Raw genomic sequence first — 21,326 nt, forward strand, 5'->3', positions numbered from 1 at the left:
TTCTTAGGACCTGGCACTGAAACCTGCACTTGTTCAGCTAAAACTGGAGTGCAGAAATATGCTGGACAGCAGACTGGAGAGAGAGGAAGAGAGAGAGAGAGGAACAGCAAGAGGGAAAGAGAGAGAGAAGAGGGAAGAGAGACATCAAGTTAATGTTCTCATCCATGGAAAACTCTCAAAAGGACGAGAGCAAGCACCTCCTTCCTTTGTTCGCCTCTCGAGAGCATCCTGGAGAAGATGCATTTTTTCCACCATCTTAGGGGACAAGTGTTCTTGCTCGACTTGGCGTCTTTGTAAACGAGTAGGCGTCTTCAGGTTCAGGCAGGACAAAGAGATCATGTCTTATCCAGCCCTCTACTGGGCATTTTCTCAGTTTGTTCTCTTGTATCTGTCTGTAAATATCCTTATATAGAAGAAAAAAAAATGATTTCTAACAGGGCAAAAAGACCTACCGTAGGTAATAAAGCCAGCATGCCATCTTTATATTAGCATAATATGGCAGGCTTTTCCTGAATCTTTTTTTCACCCCTTTTCCTGCAGTCTCTTTAAAATGCATTAGTGTTTTGCATGGGCTGCAAGGACACAGGCAGATGTGCCTGTTAATGGCTCTGGAGGTGAACTCCCCACTCAGACAGAAGCCATTAAGCACTCTCTCTCTCTCTCTCTCTCTCCCTCTCCCTCTCCCCCTCTCCCTCTCCCCCTCTCCCTCTGCTCTCGGCCCCACCTGAGGTCACACATCTCCCTCACGCAGCCCTTGAAGGCAGGCCCTTATTCCCATATCTAGATGTACCAGTCAGCACAGATCTCTTGTCTGGCGTGAGGTGGTTTGCTGAACACCCCGGGTTTCTTCCGAGCAGTCCTGGGACTCTGCGGGTGTTGAAATATTCACTTAGCAGTGATGCATTTTTGGCCTACCTCATGACTACTTGGCCAACTTTACTTAAATTATGAAATTATTTTTAGAGAATTAATTTAGTGTTCCCCTGGACAGCAGTTTGCGAAGCAAATGGATCATTACAGTAGAGCCAATGCAGATGGAGCTGCAATGTAGCTGTAGTTGGTTCATCACATTTCATATATTATTACCGATCAAAGATGTTTTCGGATGTTTTCAGTTAAACCATGTTTCCTTTATGTGGCTGTAAATCTGTGACTTGCACATACAGGTCACAGATTTGTGGAGTAGTAATCCATTCATCATTTCTGAAAATCCCCTAATCCCTCCCATCCCACGACAACATTACAGACCTCAACTCTCAAACAGATTAACGTTAAATGAGCGAGAGTAGAGGGTGACTGTGTGTCGGTAAAGAATAGATCTTAATGAGCTATACAACATTACCGTCTATATACATTACCGTCTCCTTTTTGTCTTACAAAAAGAAATCTGCACATGGGAGTTGATGTGGTTGAAAACGAAGTGAACCTGTTGACTGCTGGTAGTGACTACAGCTGTGCTGTGTACAGATCTCCTGTCTCACATACTTATGATGGCTCCGGCTCCGCTCGAGTGTTGGCGTCTTCCCCAGACTCCTCTGTCTGACTAACCATTAACTGAACTTCTTTGCTCATGGGTGCCTCTGTGTTCTGGTGGTGGCAGGCTTTTGTGGCCTTGCCATGTGTCGCCCGAGAGCAGAAATCTGGTGTTCTGGAACATCTAACAAGTTCCAGAACAGATGAACGAGGGAGAGACAAACAAGCAGTTCCTCCGAACTTGAATAAATGCCACTGTACTTTCCCAGCCTCGAGCACAGTGCCTGGCGGTGGCTTCTCACCTGACTGCCCGAGACGACCCAAATACCTGTCAGGCAAATTGACTCGTCTTGCCTCAAAGCGACTGACAGCTTCTGCTTGACGTTTAATCACCCAGGGAAGCGGGCCAGCTCTTAAAACAACGCTGACGGGGGCGGGTGCATTGAATAGGGCTTTTATGAGCATTTTGAGATTAGATTGCAGTGTCATGCCCTGGCAACTCACTTACTCACCAGAAGCTGTTTCCACATTAAGATGAATCGGTGGTCTTTTGCTAAATCTGCGGAGTAACAAAAGGCTGTTCTTTTGATGTGTGTGGGAATTTGAGTAGGTAATGTGTTCATTGGTTAATGGTTTGTTGAAAAACCGAACTCCATATAATCCAGATTTATTTTTACATACTAGATTTATTTTGACCCTTTTTTGAGGACACAATCTAAAGAATACATTCATTTTAGCACAGCAACACAAACACTCCAGATTAATGTAGCATTGTGTGTTTAATGTTATTCCTTCTTAGCGCCCAACACTGAACCATTGAAAGCTATTCATGCTTGCATAGCACTGTGTTCACTCTCTCTTCAGTCCATTGATTCACTTGATCCATATACATGTGTCTGCATAAATTCATGCTCCTGTGATTGACAGTTGACCCACCCGCCGAAGACTTTGCATATTTCAGAGCTACCTGATAACTTGGCAGCATATCTGTTATGTCAGAGGAAAATAACGGCAAATTCTAATCACATTTGTCTAGTAATTTGACTCCTTATCACAGCCTACCTCCCATTAGGATCAGCCGGTACTGGCAAAGGTCTGACACACATGCTAATGTGGATTTCCCAGACTCGAGCAGCATGAATTATGGCATGTCCCTGGAGACTGGAAATGAAATGTTGTCAGCCATCCGTCAAACAGACATTGAGGAAGGAGGGGAAAAAAGATGGAGGAATAGAAGAAGTGCTTTATTCGTCCGTGTGCTCTTAATAAACGCTCCTTTCTTTCTCTCCTCGCTCAGATACTTGTTTGCGCTGCAGATAAAGCACGACCTGGCCTGTGGGCGCCTGACCTGCAACGACACCAGTGCTGCTCTCCTGGTGTCCCATATTGTTCAATGTAAGAAGTGAAACAGTGTTTGTGTTTGTCTTTCACTCATTTATTATGTTTATTTAAGTCTAGATTTGTATTATCTGTAATGTTATAATTCAGTGATAATCAAGACAAGCTAACAGTTTTTTTATGTACAAATATTGCTTGCTAGCATTATTGCATTTCCTGCAAATGTTTTCACAAAGCTTACATTTCCAGGGTTGCATGGTTTGGTGTTGAACAGAAATGTGCAGTGTGTACTCTGAACTTGGATGTAGCCAGGCATTCTATCCATACAATTAATGGATACTTTTTTTGTAAGGAGCTCTGTCAAATCCCCCTGCTACTGTCTTATTTATGGAATAGCAAACCAAGCAAATATGGTGAAGGCGGATTAGCCCTGTTGTCACCATTCATGCAGAACCATTTTCAAATCATGTCAAACAAACCCCAAAGAACAAATTGCAAATCTCTGTTGCCACGGAGACAGTGCAGCGGTGTCCTTTACCTTGCTGGATTGAGGAGTGCTGCTGTGGAATTGCACCCTGGGAAAAAAGGCAGTGAGAGTGCTCCCAGTGTGTGTGCTGTCAGACCATAATCAGCGCTAGACAGTTTGCTGACAGTATCTGGCTCTAGAGGCTGCCTTGCATTTGAGCTGCCCTTGTGCTTCTGCATGAGCATCATAAACAGTTCACCTCCCTCAGACTGTAACTAAAGTTAGTCTGCTGATTCAGGATAATAAGCATTGTAATAGCAGTTTGTTTGTTTGTAAAGGAGGGAGAAAAGGCAGCAAGAAACATAATCACTTCTTTGATCTTCTAAACTGTTATTAGTCAGACTAATAAGGGTCATTTGCAAATGATTATCACGGGAAATGATGTTGTTTCAATGTTGACTCACCATAAGTCATGCCACTGGTCAGAACCCAGCCTTCCCTCATGCCCCTCTTTCTCATTCTCAGCTGAGGTTGGTGACTTTGACGACGTCCAGAGCCGACAGCACCTCCTCAACAACAAGTACATTCCTGACCAGGACGCCCTGATGGACAAGATTACCGACTACCATCGCAAGCATGTGTGAGTGCGGCAGACCTTTGAAATGAACATTCACACCCACGCACATTGCCTATGAATATTGTTGTAGGCCACAACTCATAAGATAATAGGCAGGGTGTCAGCTGCGGGTGAGGGACAGTCAGTGCCGAGAGTTTTACTCCCACGGAGTCGGTTAAACCACAAGCCATTCCCCACTCCTGTGTTGCCGTGTGTGATTGACAGTATGGCTGATTGAGGTGTCATTTATCACCACAAGTCACCATATTTCAGAAGAGACTGCTTCTTGGACTTGAATGCTGAGTGCATTGCAGCACATTTTGAGTAAACATGAAATACAAGGTCATGTGCATGTGACAGACATGTCTGCTCCCTCCTCTCCAGAAGCCATTTTTGAACGATGCCACTGTGTCGCGCAAGGCCGGAGGGAGAGGGGCAGGGAATGCTAATAATACAACGCATGCAGGAAACGGAAGGCTGCTCTGGGAGTCAAATATGTTTGAAGTCTTCTTTTCAGGCTCTTCCAGTGCCTTCATGTTGCTGATTAATTTGGCCCTGCCCGAAAGCAACTTCAGCTGTTTTGTAAATCATTAAAAAGAGAAATCAAAAGAAATTCCCCAAATAAAACATCTGAAAGAATGCACTTCAAAAACATGTTTTGCTACTCAACAAGCTGTGACACTGAAGAGGGTGGTATGCTCTCGTTCGTAATCTCTGCCAGATAGTAATTCGACAAGAAATGACTCTCAGTTAGAGGATTCAGACACACATTGGATAAGACAGGAAGTGCCCAAAGACCTTACAAAAATAACACGTCTCCTGATGTTTTCTTTCTCCCTCCCTCCCTAGTGGACACACCCCAGCCGAGTCAGACTTCCAGCTGCTGGAGATCGCTCGTCGGCTGGAAATGTACGGAGTGAGGCTCCATCCGGCCAAGGATCGGGAGGGAACCAAACTCAGTCTCAGCGTGGCCCACACGGGGATCCTGGTCTTCCAGGTAGCGGATGTTTGTGTAAAACTATACTATAATGCTCTTTAAGAGGCCTTGTTATCTAGACTGAAAAGAAGGCCTAGAGGAGGCCCAGAGCAGATAGACTCAGTAATGTGCTTTAAATAAGATTTTATAACTATGACCCAAGAGGTGGTCATATTCTTTGCTAAATCTTTCCAAGTACCTTTTGATTTTTTTCCCCCTCTTTCTTTCTCCGTTTGGAGCTGCTCTGGCGCTTTTGGGTTTAGCATGGTTTCATTTCTGGGAATTGTGAGAGGCAATTCTAATTTTGGAGTTGGAGCGGGAGACACGGGTGATTTATCTGCCTGTGTTGAATTTGGAGTGCCGGAGTGGCCCGTAAGCCGGCTCACCTGTTTGAGATTATAACGACGGCAGAGCTGGAAGATTCCAGATGGGGATTGAGGCATTTTTTTTCGAGCGAATGTAGACGTATGATAACAAATGGTCCATCTCTGAGCCTTTCATGAAGCTAATCACTTTAACTGCCTCTGATTTTATTTAATTTTTTGTCTTCAAAAGGGACACACAAGAATCAATGCTTTTAACTGGTCCAAAGTGAGAAAGCTGAGCTTCAAGAGGAAGAGATTTCTAATCAAACTGCGGCCTGACTTAAATGTAAGTCTGTCCAGAAGCACTCCACTGGACACGGAGAATACGGTAAAAGGATTACGTTGTAAACAAATAATAACCCACGTAGAATAATCCACAAAGAATCCATAATGAGTTGATACATCCTGGAAAATATGTCTGTTTTTATGATCCAATGGCTATGTTTATCTCTGACGCCTACTCTGTAGCAGAGCAACTGCCAGGACACGTTGGAGTTCATGATGGGTAGTCGAGACTGCTGCAAGATATTCTGGAAGATCTGTGTGGAGTACCACGCCTTCTTCCGGCTGTTCGAGGAGCCCAAACCCAAGCCCAAACCCGTGCTGTTCACCAGAGGGTCCTCCTTCAGGTTCAGGTAACGAATGCCAGGCCTTGGCAAAGATTGGCACATTGATTGAGCACACAGCCAAGAAACTTAGAAGCCTCCTGAAAACAAGCCAAGAATTCAGTTGTGCCAAACTTAGTAATGCACCAAACTGAGTTTACCGATGATGCCAACCTTCCCAATTTAGTGATTTTAATCAAGTTGGACAAACAATGTCAGTAGATTTTTTGTGATGGAAAAATAACATGAATATAATAATAATTATAGATAAACTGTCTAGACAGAGGCTGACAATCCTGGGAAGCGATATGCACTTCAGCCTTATGGTTCCTGAACTTGTTCACTCTTACCTTTTTCTCTTTAGTGGACGCACACAGAAGCAGGTGATCGACTATGTGAAAGACTCTGAATTTAGAAAGGTCCCCTTTGAAAGGTGAGCTATTAAGTGGCATGGCAAATTCTCTATTCACTATGCAGCTCTACTTCACTATAACTGTCCCACTGTCAAAACAGATTGTACAGTCAATCCTTCTGTAATCACCCAAACCCTTTGATTCTTGTCATGGTTCTTGGATCCAAATTGCATCGCACAGCTGTGCTTTCCCCTGTCTCCATGAACAGAACAAGAAGGCAGGCTGTGGCAGATCTTGTTTAGGCAATTAGCAAGATCATCAAAGTGAAAGACTGTAATTCAATTGCTACTGCATTACAAGGGAATACATCAACATGAATCGACTGAATAATAGTTGGGGCGTATGCCTTTGCCTGTTAGATTTCCTGGGACATGATGTCATTTCCTCTTTCCCCTTATCTCCTAGGAAACACAGTCGGATCCAGTCCATAAGCAGCCTATCTCCGATGACATCCCATCTCAGCTCAGAAGTGCCAAAAGAAGTCAGTGTTAATTTGATCCACTCAATAAATCTCAGTCACTCATCAGACCTGTAGCACCTAGCAGAAATGTTTTGCTTACGGACGCATTTATTTCCTAAAATGTGCTCTTTTTTTAATTTATTTTATTTCATTTAATTTACTTTTTCTAACAGTTTAAAAACATTAAGAATGTATATTATCATGACGATATTATCCGTTGAACTTCCTGAGGTCCTGTGAACTAAATGAAAATATATTACCTCAAGTAGCTAGTAATAACGCATTTCTTATTATTTTCCTTTCCCTCTGGGGGGGTCTTGTGTCTTTAACGCAGAGGCCAAGAGCGAGCAGCCTTAACACAGACCGGACAGACTCCCCTCTTCGGCACGGCCGGGTCGCGCAGTCTGCCCAAGTAATGGTGGAGAACCCGGCTCTCCAGCGCCACTTGCTCAGCCCGGTCTCCCAACCCAACGGTCACCACGAAGGGCCACAGGAGGACGGCAATGCCAGGAGCCCTGCATCTCTTTCATCAAGGCAGCCTCTGCAACAACAACAACAACAGCAACAACAACAATCACAACAGCAGCTGAAGCAGTCATCTGATTACGTCAACACAGGTCAAACCCCACGATCAGCCCAGGGCAGCAGTTCTTCCATCCCTTACATTGACAGCTGTGATGTAGATAGCGAGTATGATGTGGTCAAGGGTCTCATCACCAGGTGTCGCTCTCGCACTTACGGCAATGATGAGGACGTTCAAGTGGGCCGAAGGGGCAGGGAGGGCATGGGCAATGGGGTGTACCACCCAGAGAAGGCAGCCCGAGAGTTGGGCAAAAACAAATTAATGGATTTATCCCCGGTCAATAATCACGTGTTCACTCCCAGCCGTGACCTTCAGGACGGCGACGAGTTGTCCAACGGGTCGTTTTACGGGAACGGGTCCGCCCGTGCCGCTCTCCACAGCACTCTGGTGGATGAGATGTTCTACGGCGGGGACAGGCGTGGGCTTATGACGGGGTCGTGTAAGACTAGGAGCGCAGCCTCCAGCCCCGTGGTGAACAGCTTCCACCGCACGGGCTCCCTTAGCCACGCCAAGCAGAATGGCCACAATGGTCACAATGGCCGCTCCCATCACTGGGATGACGGTCATTACTTGGCGAATGGGAAGTTAGGGCCAGATGGGCTGCATTATGGCAGCTACTCGCCCATTACCAACCGCACCCAACATGGGCACAAGGGACAGAACGGCATGAGGAACCGTTCAGACACCGACCCCATGATCCTTAGTCAGATCAACTCGACTCCTTCACATGAGCCGCAGCCAAACGTGTCCCGGGCCGAGCGCATTGCCGCCATCGAGCGGCGTATGGCCACCAACGGGCTCATGGTGCCCGGCCAGGCCCGGTCCAACACTGGGCCGAGGCTGTATGGGAACCGGCTCGGCGCCAACGATCACCTGAGCCCGGCCCAGATGATTGACGGCTCCACCAGCAGTGGCACAGAGTCTAGCGACACCGAGTCCGATGCTGGTAGTGGGTCGTTTAGCCATCCGCTGGTCTATGGTAACCCAGCAGCGGTAAACACCTCCCCAATGCCCAGGAGCAAGTTCTCCTTTGGCAGCCTTCAGCTCGATGAGGAGGTGCCTGTAGTGGAGGAGGATGGGTACGGTCGTCACCTCAATGTGGAGGAGGGCACTAGGGTCTTCAGCTGTTAATAGGTGTGCCATTTGTCTTTGATGGTACCCTTATTCTAGCTAGGCCACTCTATCATTCTTAGCATAGCATATTCCAACACATGTAAAATTTGTGTGATGCCACAGATGGATGAGATGGTAATTGGGCTTGACTTCCACAAATGAATAACACTATTGTTTCCATTTGCTGTGGAGACAAAGCGTCATCAAATGAATGGCCCTCAAGTTTAAATTAACAGAAATCCCTTTTGAAATGGTTCCATAACACACATACTTTGCATATGTGAATGCTAACCACATCTTGCACTCCAATTATCCGAGTTCTGAAAATATCAAAAATTGTCTCTCTAGATTCCTCATATTGGAGACATTTAAAAAGATTGATTCATTGTGCCTAGTGCCAAATGTCTTTTAAACACATTCATTGCATACAAATCTAGTAATTTCATCAGCTTCACAGATGACTGATCTGTTCACATCACAATATGATAGAATGGGCTGTTGCATGATAGCCGAAAAATGCATGTTATTGTGTCAACCACATGGTGAAAATTAGCCCTAACAAATCTCAATGCCTTTGTAAATGACTAAAACTCAACTCTAATAGTTCTCCTATCTTGAAGATAATCCAGTATGCAATTATTCTGAATATGCATTTCACATTTGTGACTGCATATGATTGACTAGGATTTGTAGTATAGACAGAATCACAGTATTTAATCTGTGTAAAATGTGTGAATTGTAGAGACTTGAAAGAAAATATGTTTAAAATATATCAATACATTCTATATACATAACTATATATCCACAGTAATATATAGTCCCTTAGTGTAAGTTTGGGATGTGTGCCATAGTCTGCATACCATGGCATGTTTCCAAATAAGGAGATATCTTTATTGATTGAGTGTGGTAATTAACTGTAATGAATGTTGACATAGTTCTCTATTGGATACACAACTTCAGTTATGTACAGTAAGCCACAGAAGTCATTTAAAAAAACAACATTGGTGGCATTCTTTTGAAAGTACAAAGTATTTGTCTTGTGAGGTCAGCTAGAAGTTTAACTGTTTAGGTGTTTCTTTAGTTACACTTCCTTATAGCTTTATTAATCTGTAGGGCTACAAGTCCCATTGTAGACTACCGGTATATGTTTTACAGAATTACCATTTGGATGGCCTTTTGGCCATTAGATCTGTGATATTAGCTCTTTTCTACATCAGTCTCTTTCTCAGTCTAAGGGTGCAGATCCAGGCTGAAGTTATTCATAACTACTGATAGCAAGATCTGTTTTATTATTCAAAAGCCTGATTTTGAATAACGTGCTAAACCTTATCACTATCACCATGACAACAACAGTTAATGGCAACTTCTTGCAACACCACTGGTGCCTGGCATGGCTTGAGAGAGCTATCTTGCATGTGTGGCTTGCAAATGCTTTGCATGAACTCCATTCAGTTTTCAATTTTTCGATTTGTTTGATCTGTGTTATTGTATCTGTGGCCGTTCTCTTTTGTAATAATGGCATTACTGTGGTCATTGGATGCTTGATTGCCATCACTCGTCATTTGTTTGCTTTGTTTTTCAAAACTGAAAACAGAATATCCAGTGTAATGATTTCCCCAGCATGTTTCTTTACTCTAGGGACATTACTTTCTTACTGTAACTTTTTTTTTTGTTTCTTCTTACTGTTTTTCTGTACTTTGTTCTTCTACTGCTAAAAGCATGTCGACCTGTTGCTTTCCTGTCACTCTGTTACTTTTTTCCCTATTTCCTATTAAATGCCAAGACAAGACTTTCTTTCCCTTGACATGTAGTGGTGTCATTAACGGAAGAGAAATGGTACAGACGCACAGTGATGAGAACGCTCTACGATTACCAGTGGACCAGTTGAGCAAAACTAAGGGACTAAAATGAAAGAGAAAAATAATGATTCTGCATGTGAATATGTCTGAGGCTGCTCATCCTTTAACGTTACAAAACGATGATCTGAAAGATTAAAAACACATTCTTGTTAGAAAAGAGACGGTCTTTTGTGCCATAAAAAATGATTATGAAGGTTTGAGTTGAATCTGTTAATGAATCACTGCTTTTCTGAAGGGAATCCAAGTCTTGACTTGAAAAGCTTTTTTTCTTGGGAGGTCTTTGCGCAACCTTGTCAAACCGTCCAGATTTGGTGGACCCAGACAACTCATGTCTGCTCAGACACTGTTTGTTTGAATAGTGCAGCTGCTTTGGTCTCTTGCATGTTTGACAAATTACAGAGCATATGTGTATGTACCATAACTGATGGTACCAGTGGGTGGTTGAACATTGTATGACCTAAATGTACCTGCATTTGGCATGCTCCTTTAAACAGTCCAATTCATTTGCAGGACCTCTTTAACAGTTTTTTTTCCTGTACCCTTACTGACACTCTCAGTCTAATGGACTCTCAGCTCATGTAATATCTTATGTCTTTATAAGTCTTTTATACTTCCAAGATTAAGCAGGTTGTAAATGAAGCATTTTAAGTCAAATGTAAATCAAACTTTTAATGTCCTTAAAGTAGACTTAGTGTATGGTGTTTCTTTAATCCAAAATGCTAACAAAGACATGCTGGAAGTCTATTTAGCCTAATTTGTACAGTTGAAATGTGGAATTGTTTAATTGTGTCTTAACATTTCACAACTTTACCAGTAACCAGCTATGTTTTCACTGAATGACTTAACAAAAAAAAAAGTATATGAAGAATATATTGAAGTAAGCAAGCTGAGTCTTCAGACCATAAGCTGTAGATGGACCACTAAACATGTATCAGGATATATAAGAAAGGACTCTCGTAGATCAGGGATCCTTCATAATCCACTGGCTTTTCCTTCTTCACTTGTGACATATCTGTACATTTTGTCTTTTGGGTTTTCTTGTGGTGTTAACGTCCATTAGACTCTCATTACTGTCTCGCTCATGTTTGTCTGTGAATTGTCTTGTATGGTATACTTCTTTAACATGGTTTTTAACTCTGCACTAGTGGCAATAAAAATCGAGTTTTGTGAAGCACGACTCCAAGCGTCTCTCGGATCTGGCCAGTGTTGTTTTGTGGTCTCCCTCTTAGCTGCTAGCCCCCCTTCCCTTGTGTTTGTGGTAGATTAGAGTAGCAGTAGAGTGGCTGTCTAGTGTTGTTTCGTGTTCAGTGCTTTTCCGGCCCCAAGTCTGGTGGTCTGTGTGGGTCTATTGGGCTGTGTTTGGTTTGTGTGGTTGTATTACATGTGTTAACCTGACAAGGTTTCATGCAACTTCACCTCGTCCCCTATTGCGCTGGAAGCCATGCTGGCGTTGGCCACGTTAGCAGTGGCTTAGAAGTCCATCTCAACCTAGCAGTGAGTTCAAAGGACCAAACAGTGTCGGGCAAGTATTCTGCACATTTGGTATGTAGTGTACGTAGTGAATGTCATACTGTAGACGTAGTGACCTCTCTAGTGGACTTGCAGTAGACCTCTTGATTCATCACAATCTGAACCTGAGGGGTTCAGATGATGGTCAGAAACAACCACAATCTTCCAAATGTCAGATTCTTGGACGAATGATGACTCACTTAGCCCAGTTGACTGTATGTCTGGACTCTCATGATTAGCAAAGGCAACATTAGCTCATCTTCAAGGCATTCACCTTTCAAGAGATCCTTCTGATTCTCTATTTTACTTGAAATCCCATATCTGATTTCATGCCAGATTTTGCAGCAAATCTGACACTTAATTCCAGCCTGCGCTTCATTCAGCTTCACTTACATTATGTATCTTATAAAGTTATTACTTTGAAATTACATTTTGCATGAATCTGTCTTCTGCTGCCTTCTTGCAACTGCACCTCTTAGTCAATGTTATCATGTGCACTGAACTGTGTTTATTGAGCTGTTTTGGTTCTGACCAATTCCGTGTAAATGTGTTGGTCACCGTGTCCAGCTGTCTAAATAAGCATCATCTTTTCCCCTCTCCAGGCCCCCTGCCGAGCAGCCCGGGCCTGAGCGACTCCCCGGCCGTCTCCAGGGTGATGCTGGTCAACGGCCAGAAGCAGCAGACGCTCGGCCTGGGCCAGAGCCCTGACGGCCGGCAGCCATCGCCCCTCACCAGCCCCCTGCTGACCGAAGCCGGATTTGTCCGCACCGACGACGAGGACGAGGTTCGGAGGAAGGTTTGTCTTTCATGGGGAGGGAAGAGAAGAGAAGAGTGAAAGGGAGGGATGGTGAAAGAAAGGAAGGAAGTGGGGATATGAGGAGAACTGATAGGAGGACAACTAAGGACCTTTTAAAGTTTGTACAGCAAAGTTATCAGTGTGATAAACTGAGGACGTGCAGCTAGACATCACTCACTCACTCACTCAGCCAGCCAGCTATAGAGAGAAGTGGAGAGATTGGCCTGAATGGCTGCCCCAGGAATGTCAAAAGTTGTGGTCCTGTAAGCTTGTGCCCATTTGTCCTGGATACTCCCCTGGTTTTGATGTAGAGCCCCATCTACTTAAAATAGCAGGAGACCCAGATAAGCCAACCTAAATCCACCTCTATGTAGGACGCATAGAAACTCTTGCTAGCCTTAAGTAGATGTAAAGTGCATAAGGAAAGTGGATCTTCATTCATTTGTTTGCTGTTGTTTTCTGTTGTTTACTGTTGATGGAGTGTGTTTTGCTTCAGTGAAAGAGTCTAATGTACATGAGAAGCTAGAGCTACAGTAGAACCACAGCCAAGCCCGTGGTAGTGAGAAATCTCTTAATTGATGTGTCGCCTAAGCTCAGCCTGTTCAATGACCTGAGCCTGAAGTGGTTTAATGCTCCTTTATCCATTTATCCACCTCTGTCTGTCTGTCTCTCTTTCTCTCTGTCTCTCTGTCACTCTGCTTTTCTCTCTTCGATCCCCTTCAGAGGTTCCCCACTGACAAAGCCTACTTCATTGCCAAAGAGCTGCTGACCACAGAGCGTACATATCTGAAGGACCTGGAGGTCATCACCGTGGTAAGACTCTTACCGTTGGATGAGTTGAAAACTGCTATTTACCCTCGCCCTTAGCGCCAATATTGACACAAAGCAAACCGTGGCTGCCTGCCGCCCTGTGAAGGGGAGGCGCGGTGGGCGGTGGTAAACACATAATACATCAATATGAGGAGGAACACACATTTCAGCCGTAGGCCACCCATCATTCCAAACACTGACTCACTGGGTTTGGAGTGGAGTGGAGAGGAGTTGGGGGATGGGGGCTGGGAACTACATTGCTATGTGTTTTGGGCAGTGTTATCTCCCCTAAGGGACTGTCCCGGCAGACGAGGCTTTTTGGGAGATGGTTGCAGCTCAAGGTGGCTGGCTTGACTCCCGCCATCTGAACATCCAAAAGATTCCCTCCAGGCTGTTTATGAAGCAATTGCCAGAAACATAGGCCTTTTGCTCAGCAAGGAGCTGTTTTCTGTTTTGACGAACTGGGCAAATGTTATCTCTTCTGGAGGAGACCCTTGCACTGGGAAAAGGGACAGCGGCTGATTTATTTTACGAGAACAAACAAAGTGCCCTTCCCCCCAGCTTTGTAGTTTTCTCACTCTCCTTCACCCTATCTCTTATCATTATCTCTCTCCCTTTCTCTCTCTCCTTGTATCTCCTGCTTCTGGTAGTATAATTTTCCAGCTTCTTTGATGTCTGAGGTGGTAGGGGGGCACCAGAGGGTGGGTGTGGCTGTGAGTCTGTGTGTGTGGATGTGTGTGGGTTTGGGTGTGTGGGTGTGGGCCAGCTCACACACATGTGTGTCTGTGTGAGGGAGCGAGGCTTTTATACTTCTCATAAATATTTTCCTTGGCTGCGGGATCTGAAAGCCACCGTCTGCAAACCCGTGGGGAGCCCCACCCTCTCTGGCCCCTTTCCTCTACTACGCTGAACAGCTGGGCTGCACCTTCTGCCTTCAAAGGGCCCCAACCACACCTCCATCTCCACCTCCACCTCCTCTCCACCCGCCTTCACTGGGCCCAAACACACGCCCCCAACCCTTAGAGGTGAAACAGTAATGTTCAGCAAATTGCTGTTGTTGTTATTATTGTTTATGATGGCTTTTGTTGTGCTACACCCACGTATGTGGGGAAGTTAAGTCATCTCATTAGTTGGAAGTTCCTGTTTTAAAGGCTGGGATGACTAAACAAAGCAACAACAACAGTGGCAATTAGAAGCAGCAGTGATTTTATGCAGAAATGCATCCCCAGTGTGCAAACACTTGTATGGCGTTATTGTTTAATTTAATAGTAATTCCAGAATGCTTTTGTCTGTGTGTGTGTGTGTGTGTGTGTGTGTGTGTGTGTGTGTGTGTGTTTGCGTCTGTGTTCCAGGGGCTCCATAAATTTATGTCAAAAGAGGAGGCCTTGCCGGACTCACTTAAGAATGTAATATTTGCCAACTTCGAACCCGTCTACAAGTTCCATGATGCCTTCCTGAAGGAGGTGGAGCAGCGACTGGCACAGTGGTAGGTGTTATGCATAGTGTTTGTGTGTGTCTGTGTCGTGTGTGTGTGGAGGGGGGGGGGGGGTCCCTACATCTCCACACATACAAAAAAGTGATCTTTATTCCCCAAGTAGGCTGTTGATGGATCCCCTTTCATGTGAGACTCAAAACAGCAATTACAGTGCGTCCAATTGCTCTGGCCTAAAGGCCCTGTGTTCTTCACATGGGGACATGAAGTGGTATTCAGTACCTGAGCCAAAGTAATGAGCATGTGAAAGGTTACTAGCTTGCAAAAGACTCAAATAGCCGCCTGAGACAGTGGTCAGGCATACCAATTCACCTGTCTTACAAATGTAAGCAATAACGATGATGTATTTATATTTATCAGTCAGAATAGAAGTACTGTCTGGTTCAGGCTTTACATTAAAAACATGAAAAGGTCCTTGCAGTGTAGTGTCAGTGAATCAATTCAGCGTTGAGACGGGTAAAGAAACCCAGCGGTGCTTTCGACTGACAACTCAAGGGGCCCTAATGAAATAGTGTCTGGAGCAAAGCATACAGTTCCCATCGTTAATTACAACATCAGAGTCAGTGAGTCCCAGAACCACCATCAAATCGCCTCCCGCTGATCTCATTTTCAGTGATCCGTGGTGGCTCCATCTAATCTGGCCCTCGCTGACCCCAGAGGCCAACCGCTCTCTGCTAATCTCTCATGAGCGGCGAGGGGTAGTGGGTTCTTGTTCCGTCACATCCCGCTTGAAAGCGTCTCAGGTTCCCAGGTTGTCACGGCAAGAGGGAGAGCTCTCGTGGGGGTTTGAGGGGGAGGGGGGTTAAGGGAGCCTGTGTTTGGTCTACCTTTTGAGGGCTTTGGTTATGAGGGAATGTGCGATCACTCCATCGCTGCTCTGAAGTGTCTTTGTTAGCGGAGTAGAATGTGTCACGCTATACTGTATCTGCCCTTACTGGGCCAAGACCAGTGAAGTGAAGCGGTCAGAGAGGGACCGAGACGGTGCTTCTAGTCTGGTCCTGATCAATCCTGATCTGATCAGCTACCGCTGGACACTAGGATGAGCCTCGCAATCTCATCGCAGTTCAGTAGTGCAGCTTCTCTCTCAGCCTTTTCGGCATGTAAGCTTCTCACTGAAGTGGGTCTACTCTCAGGAGAGTAGTACCTGGAAGTGGAAGGTTATTGAATCTTAGAGAGGAAACAGCACTACACAATCGGTTGGTGCATTTGCCATGATGAAGCGTTTCTTCCCAAGTTGTCTCGGCAAAACAAAAGGAGCTAGGGCTGTGTGAATTGACCTGACAGTTCAATGATTTCTCAATGGGGGCCTTTTTCCTTTTGAAATAGAATGAGATCTGACAATAACAAATGGACCAAGCGATGGGAAATTCCTCTAGGCCCTCCAGTTCTCCCTGTGTGTCTCCACTGCGCTGTTCTGGATGATCCCTAATGTAATTTATACCCAGGCTGTCTCAGCCCAATCTTCTGAGAAAGGGAGAGAGAGAGTCCGCTCCACTTGTAGGACAAGGAGATAAATCATGTTGGGGGTTTTTCTGTCCTCCTTCGAATTTTCGCGGCGTCTCCACCTTGACTTGATTGTTGCTGCTAGTTGACAGGTTGGAGCTTTGAGTTACACTGTGCGTGTGTGCGTGTATGTGTGTGGGAGGGCGAGGTCATAGAAGGGTTAATGCCAGCGCTTCCCTCCAAAAGCGCATAACCAATTGATTGCTGCACTGTAGAGCCATCTAGTGGTCTAAACTGAGCGTTACAAAAAAGCCACTCCACTGTTACCTGCTATGTAGCTGCAGTACCCTTGGTATGAAGAAGATATTTTATGTGTGTAGGAAGGCGTGCACTGAGTAGATCTTGTTCTATATTTCTATGAAATGTATCACTGCATCTTTTACTTACATCTATTATGCACTAGTATGTACTGCAAACAAAGTTGGGGCTTAATATTTTTTATGCCTTAGGGTGTTTATATGGAGGCATAGGTTCATGAACTCTTCCAATAATAGAGATACAAACATCCTTTGTATGCAAAGTTAACTGTCTCATTGAGACAATTTGTGGTTGCAAAGACACATACAACTCTAGGGGCTAGTTTGTCCCAGTCTCTTCCTGCAACGTGGCCTGACTGGCGTAGCTTAACCACAACACACGCTGACGAATGCCCCATCCCTGTGCTTTTCCCACCAGGGAAGGCCGCTCCAACGCCCACATCAAAGGGGACTACCAGCGTGTGGGAGACGTCATGCTAAAGAACATCCAGGGCCTGAAGGTGGGAACAGCACTTCTCTGCAGCCTGCAGACTGCCCCAGTCTCAGACACTAATTGCATTTGGTTGTGGGCGGCAGGGTGTGAGGGTTATGGGCGGAAAAAAACATTATCATGTCTAGCCAGCCTTAGGCACCAAAATACTTTAATACATTTAGTAAATTAACATTGAATGGTTATGATAAAGACGTCAGTAGCATGCCAGTCACTCAGGAGTGTATCTAGTACCAGTGTCAATCAATATTAAATATTTATGTAGAATATTAAAAATATATAATAATAATATATAAAAACCGTTTTATTAAAATAGCTCATCATAGTTATGTAAAATATAAAATGTGTATGTGGTTTGAAAGTTAATTGTGGTTAGGATTGTAATAACACTGTTCACTACCTCTCTCTGTTATTTCTCTCCTTCTTTCTTTCTCTCTCATCTTTCTTTCGTTCTTTCGTTCTCTGTCCCCCAGCTGATGACGGGTCACCTGCAGAAGCAGTCGGAGGCGCTGCTGGAACTGGAGCGGGCGTGCCGGGGCTCGCGGCGGCTGGAGGCGCTGTGTCGCGACTTCGAGCTGCAGAAGGTGTGCTACCTGCCGCTCAACATCTTCTTCCTGCGCCCGCTCCACCGCCTCATGCACTACAAGCAGATCCTGGAGCGCCTGTGCAAGCACTACCCCCCCACCCACGACGACTTCAGGGACTCCAGAGGTATGGGGCCGCCGCACTGAGGGGTTCTTATTGGCCTGATGAAGATCTGTTGAGATCGAAACGTTGCCTTTTTCAGAATAAATAAAGTATTTCTTGGAGCCCGTATACAGTGTGCAGACCATCTCCTTTTCTCCCCCCGTACTGAGAGGCTGTCTGTTTTGGTTTCATGGGGTCTGATGGGATTCAAGACTCCTGCAGATTTCATTAATTGAGAACACAAGCTAGAGTCTATGTTGACATTAGAGGTCTCTGCGACATGTTGAAAGCATCTGACAACATCTGTGCAGTATAGACAGATGCCTAAAGAGTTTTATGTAGCCTGAACAATTCATGAATTGGCCCATTCATTCATTGTTGGAGATCAGTTTTAGCATAAGTCTGATGCACATTTGTGAAAATGTTAAGAAATACTATTGCAAACAGGACAATGCAGTTCAATGAATATGTGTCAATGTAGCAAAATGAGCAGGCAAGTAACAGGGAAGTTGTGTGAAGTGTTTCTGATTCTCCTCTTGATTGCAGCTGCTCTGGCAGACATCTCCGAGATGGTTGCCCAGCTCCACGGCACCATGATCAAGATGGAGAACTTCCAGAAGCTTCTGGAGCTGAAAAAAGACCTGATGGGCATCGACAATCTGGTCATTCCTGGCCGGGTAAGTTTGGGTCAAATTCACAGTAAGAATCCACTCATCTATACAGTTGTTTATTTTTGTATGTGTTGTATGCAAAACAAATCCCCCTGCTGTAAAAATCAAGTTTCACCCAGAAAGGCCCGACTTGAGAGCAGAGCCTCTGTGATTTACCCCTGAAGGGATCCAGAGCACTTAATACCCAGTCTGCGTTATCTGTGTTCGTGTTCATTAAAGTGGTGTTGGCTTTGTTCCCCTGTTGGCAGGAGTTTATCAGGTTGGGTTGTCTCAGCAAGCTGTCTGGGAAAGGCCTGCAGCAGAGAATGTTTTTCCTGGTAATTTCTTCCTCGTTCTTCCCTCTGTTTTTTGCTCCGTGTGTGTGTCTGCACCCAGAGAAGCGCATTAGTCATTGTCCTTGAACTTTTACAGAAATGTGTCCTCCGGTTTATTGTTCTTTTTAAGATGTAATTAAAGTCACATTCATTTTTAATGCAGTTAAACAAACGTAGCAGCTGCTGGTATGGTAAAATACATAATTGTTATCTCTAGAATGTTGATAAGGGTATCAGCAGATGTACACAGTGGAGCTCCGCTACCACAGATGTGAGGACAGCAGAGCCACTGAGCTGAGCTACTGTCTGCACACTATGAACAGTCCTCAACATAAAAGAGTGTGACCTTCACCGGGTCACTGCAGCATCCTGTGTGTGTGTGTGTGTGTGTGTGTGTGTGTGTGTGTCTGTGTGTCTATTCATCCGAGCCCTATTTTTAACTCTTTCTTCCTGCCTGGCCGTAGTTCAATGACGTCCTGCTGTACACAAGTCGAGGGATGACGGCCGCTAATCAGTTCAAAGTGCACGGCCAGCTTCCTCTCTACGGCATGACGGTGAGTCATCATCATCACCGCCGCCACCTTCCTCGTCGCCATCCTCATCAGACGCGCACATCACCTGATGCATGTGTGGATGTGTGTCCTCTGCCCCTGTGTGCTACTGGAGCTCAGCTCTCTAAAAGAGGACAACTTGCAGACCATGGAAATGATTTTCCTCTCAGTGAAACCAGGAATTAGAAAGAAAGGACATTTTACTCTCCATCTCTTTCTACCTAGCTTGAAGAATGATCTTCTGTGTTGCCAAGTGTTCTAGATCAAAGTGCATCAGTAGATTTATTTGAAGTGTCTTTCTGTCAACGCCGATCTTAACACAAAGTACTAAGGAGGATTTTCCAAACTTTCAGTCTTCTTAATTTGCATTCTTAACTACAAAGATCATGGAGCTCACCAGAATCTTTGCTTAACAGCAGCAAAGCTGTCCTAGTCTGCCCAGCTCCAAGCTCCCACTGTAAGCTGGAGTAAACGGATTTTAATTTGAGTGCACTCCTCCCTCTGGACTCACTCTTAATTGCAGTCGAACACAAACAGAGTCAGGCATTGTTCCCTTGCATAAACATGCTTCAGTAAGGAGTTAGGCGGTGAATTGAGTTGTCTTGGCACTCAACGCTGAAAGGCATGTCCCATGTTGCCGTGTAAACTTATTATGACATTGATTGGATACAGAAACAATTACAGTGGCTTACGCAGTATTGATGAAAGGGAAATCCTGTGCTGTGATGGATGCTTTGTGTGTTATTGCAGTTATATGTAGATTTGAGTAGTTAATATTTTCGGCTCTCCAGATATAGTGGGTAATTATAGATGATGAGATGCATTCTGCAATTCTAATCCCTATACACCTTTTGGTCAATGTCACATTTTCCTCAGTGCTGTTTGTTCAGTGTTTGTTAGGACTATTAATGGCATCAGGTTTATGTTAGCCTGCCCCCTGCTGGTCAGTGTTGAAATGAACACACCAGTGATTGTTCAGTCTTATTTAACTCAACATGATTAATATTAATTGTATGGCTTTCATGTTTGGTCTGTGTCAACGTTGTATATATTTGTGTTGTGTGTTTCATATTCAGTAGGTTTAAGACACTGATTGTATGGTGTGTTTGTGTGTGTGTGTGTCTCATTCTCAGATCAGAGAAAGTGAAGATGAATGGGGTGTGCCTCACTCCTTCACCCTGTTTGGACAGCGCCATTCGGTGGTGGTTGCAGCCAGGTGGGTGCCCCCTTTGCAAGACATGACTAGAAAACATTTTACAAGGCAATGTGAATAAAGGAAGACATTTTCAAGATGACTACCAGTTTGTGGAGCATTCTCCCAGTATAGCTATAATCCCTGCATTTTTGTCTGACTATTCACCAAGGAGTGCCTACATGATTGTGAAATGATAGCTAGTCAGTTAATAGCACATGGAGTTGATGAATGGATCAAATAAAATAAAAATTGTCAAATCAGGACTATGGTATGAAGTACTGCCCTAAATGGAATTGTTTTGCTATGATGCAATATTTTGTGTATTTTAAAGATTTTTCTAATTCAAAGATTAGAATTTAAGAAGTTAATAATAGATTACATTATTATAGTCACAGTCTACAATCTACAGCTTCATATTAAGAAATAATGATTATAATGTTAACAGTCATATCTCCATGTGCTTGGGTAGCTCTGCTGCTGAGATGGAGAAATGGATGGAGGACATCAAGATGGCCATCGAACTGGCTGACAAGTGCAATGGACCCTCTTCAGAGGTTCTCGGTAGCAGTCTGACAGACAGTAGTAAGTTCTTCAATTCCTCCCTTATCAGACCAGATCAGAAACAGACCTGTACTTATTGTATTAGAAACTTATGTAATGCTTCCTTTGACTGTTTAGTCTTGGACTGTGATTGTAGTAAATAGTAAATATGTACTCAAGTGTACCTCCTTATATGTGTTATAAGCCATGTGATTGTTGATGTATATGCTTGACGGGTCCTCTC

General features: G+C 44.5%; 1 protein-coding gene across 7 annotated transcripts in view; it reads left to right on the plus strand.

Annotated features, from left to right (window-relative positions):
* Positions 1 to 21,326, plus strand: part of farp1 (FERM, RhoGEF (ARHGEF) and pleckstrin domain protein 1 (chondrocyte-derived)) — a 62,685-nt gene that overhangs the window by 37,257 nt on the left and 4,102 nt on the right. For 3 of the 7 annotated variants that reach the window (XM_048234305.1, XM_048234306.1, XM_048234312.1), the window contains 18 exons: positions 2,771 to 2,868; positions 3,803 to 3,917; positions 4,743 to 4,890; positions 5,425 to 5,562; positions 5,703 to 5,869; positions 6,204 to 6,272; positions 6,658 to 6,733; positions 7,047 to 7,329; positions 12,379 to 12,572; positions 13,296 to 13,385; positions 14,735 to 14,868; positions 17,053 to 17,134; positions 17,598 to 17,835; positions 18,358 to 18,488; positions 18,731 to 18,799; positions 19,261 to 19,350; positions 20,481 to 20,563; positions 21,012 to 21,124. In XM_048234305.1, the coding sequence (XP_048090262.1) occupies positions 2,771 to 2,868; positions 3,803 to 3,917; positions 4,743 to 4,890; positions 5,425 to 5,562; positions 5,703 to 5,869; positions 6,204 to 6,272; positions 6,658 to 6,733; positions 7,047 to 7,329; positions 12,379 to 12,572; positions 13,296 to 13,385; positions 14,735 to 14,868; positions 17,053 to 17,134; positions 17,598 to 17,835; positions 18,358 to 18,488; positions 18,731 to 18,799; positions 19,261 to 19,350; positions 20,481 to 20,563; positions 21,012 to 21,124 (2,318 nt within the window). The remainder of the gene's footprint in view (positions 1 to 2,770; positions 2,869 to 3,802; positions 3,918 to 4,742; positions 4,891 to 5,424; positions 5,563 to 5,702; positions 5,870 to 6,203; positions 6,273 to 6,657; positions 6,734 to 7,046; positions 7,330 to 12,378; positions 12,573 to 13,295; positions 13,386 to 14,734; positions 14,869 to 17,052; positions 17,135 to 17,597; positions 17,836 to 18,357; positions 18,489 to 18,730; positions 18,800 to 19,260; positions 19,351 to 20,480; positions 20,564 to 21,011; positions 21,125 to 21,326) is intronic. The other 4 variants (XM_048234308.1, XM_048234307.1, XM_048234310.1 and 1 more) reach the window with 4 other exon arrangements.

This window comes from Alosa alosa, chromosome 23, assembly GCF_017589495.1.
Source record: "Alosa alosa isolate M-15738 ecotype Scorff River chromosome 23, AALO_Geno_1.1, whole genome shotgun sequence".
Lineage (NCBI taxonomy): Eukaryota > Metazoa > Chordata > Actinopteri > Clupeiformes > Clupeidae > Alosa > Alosa alosa.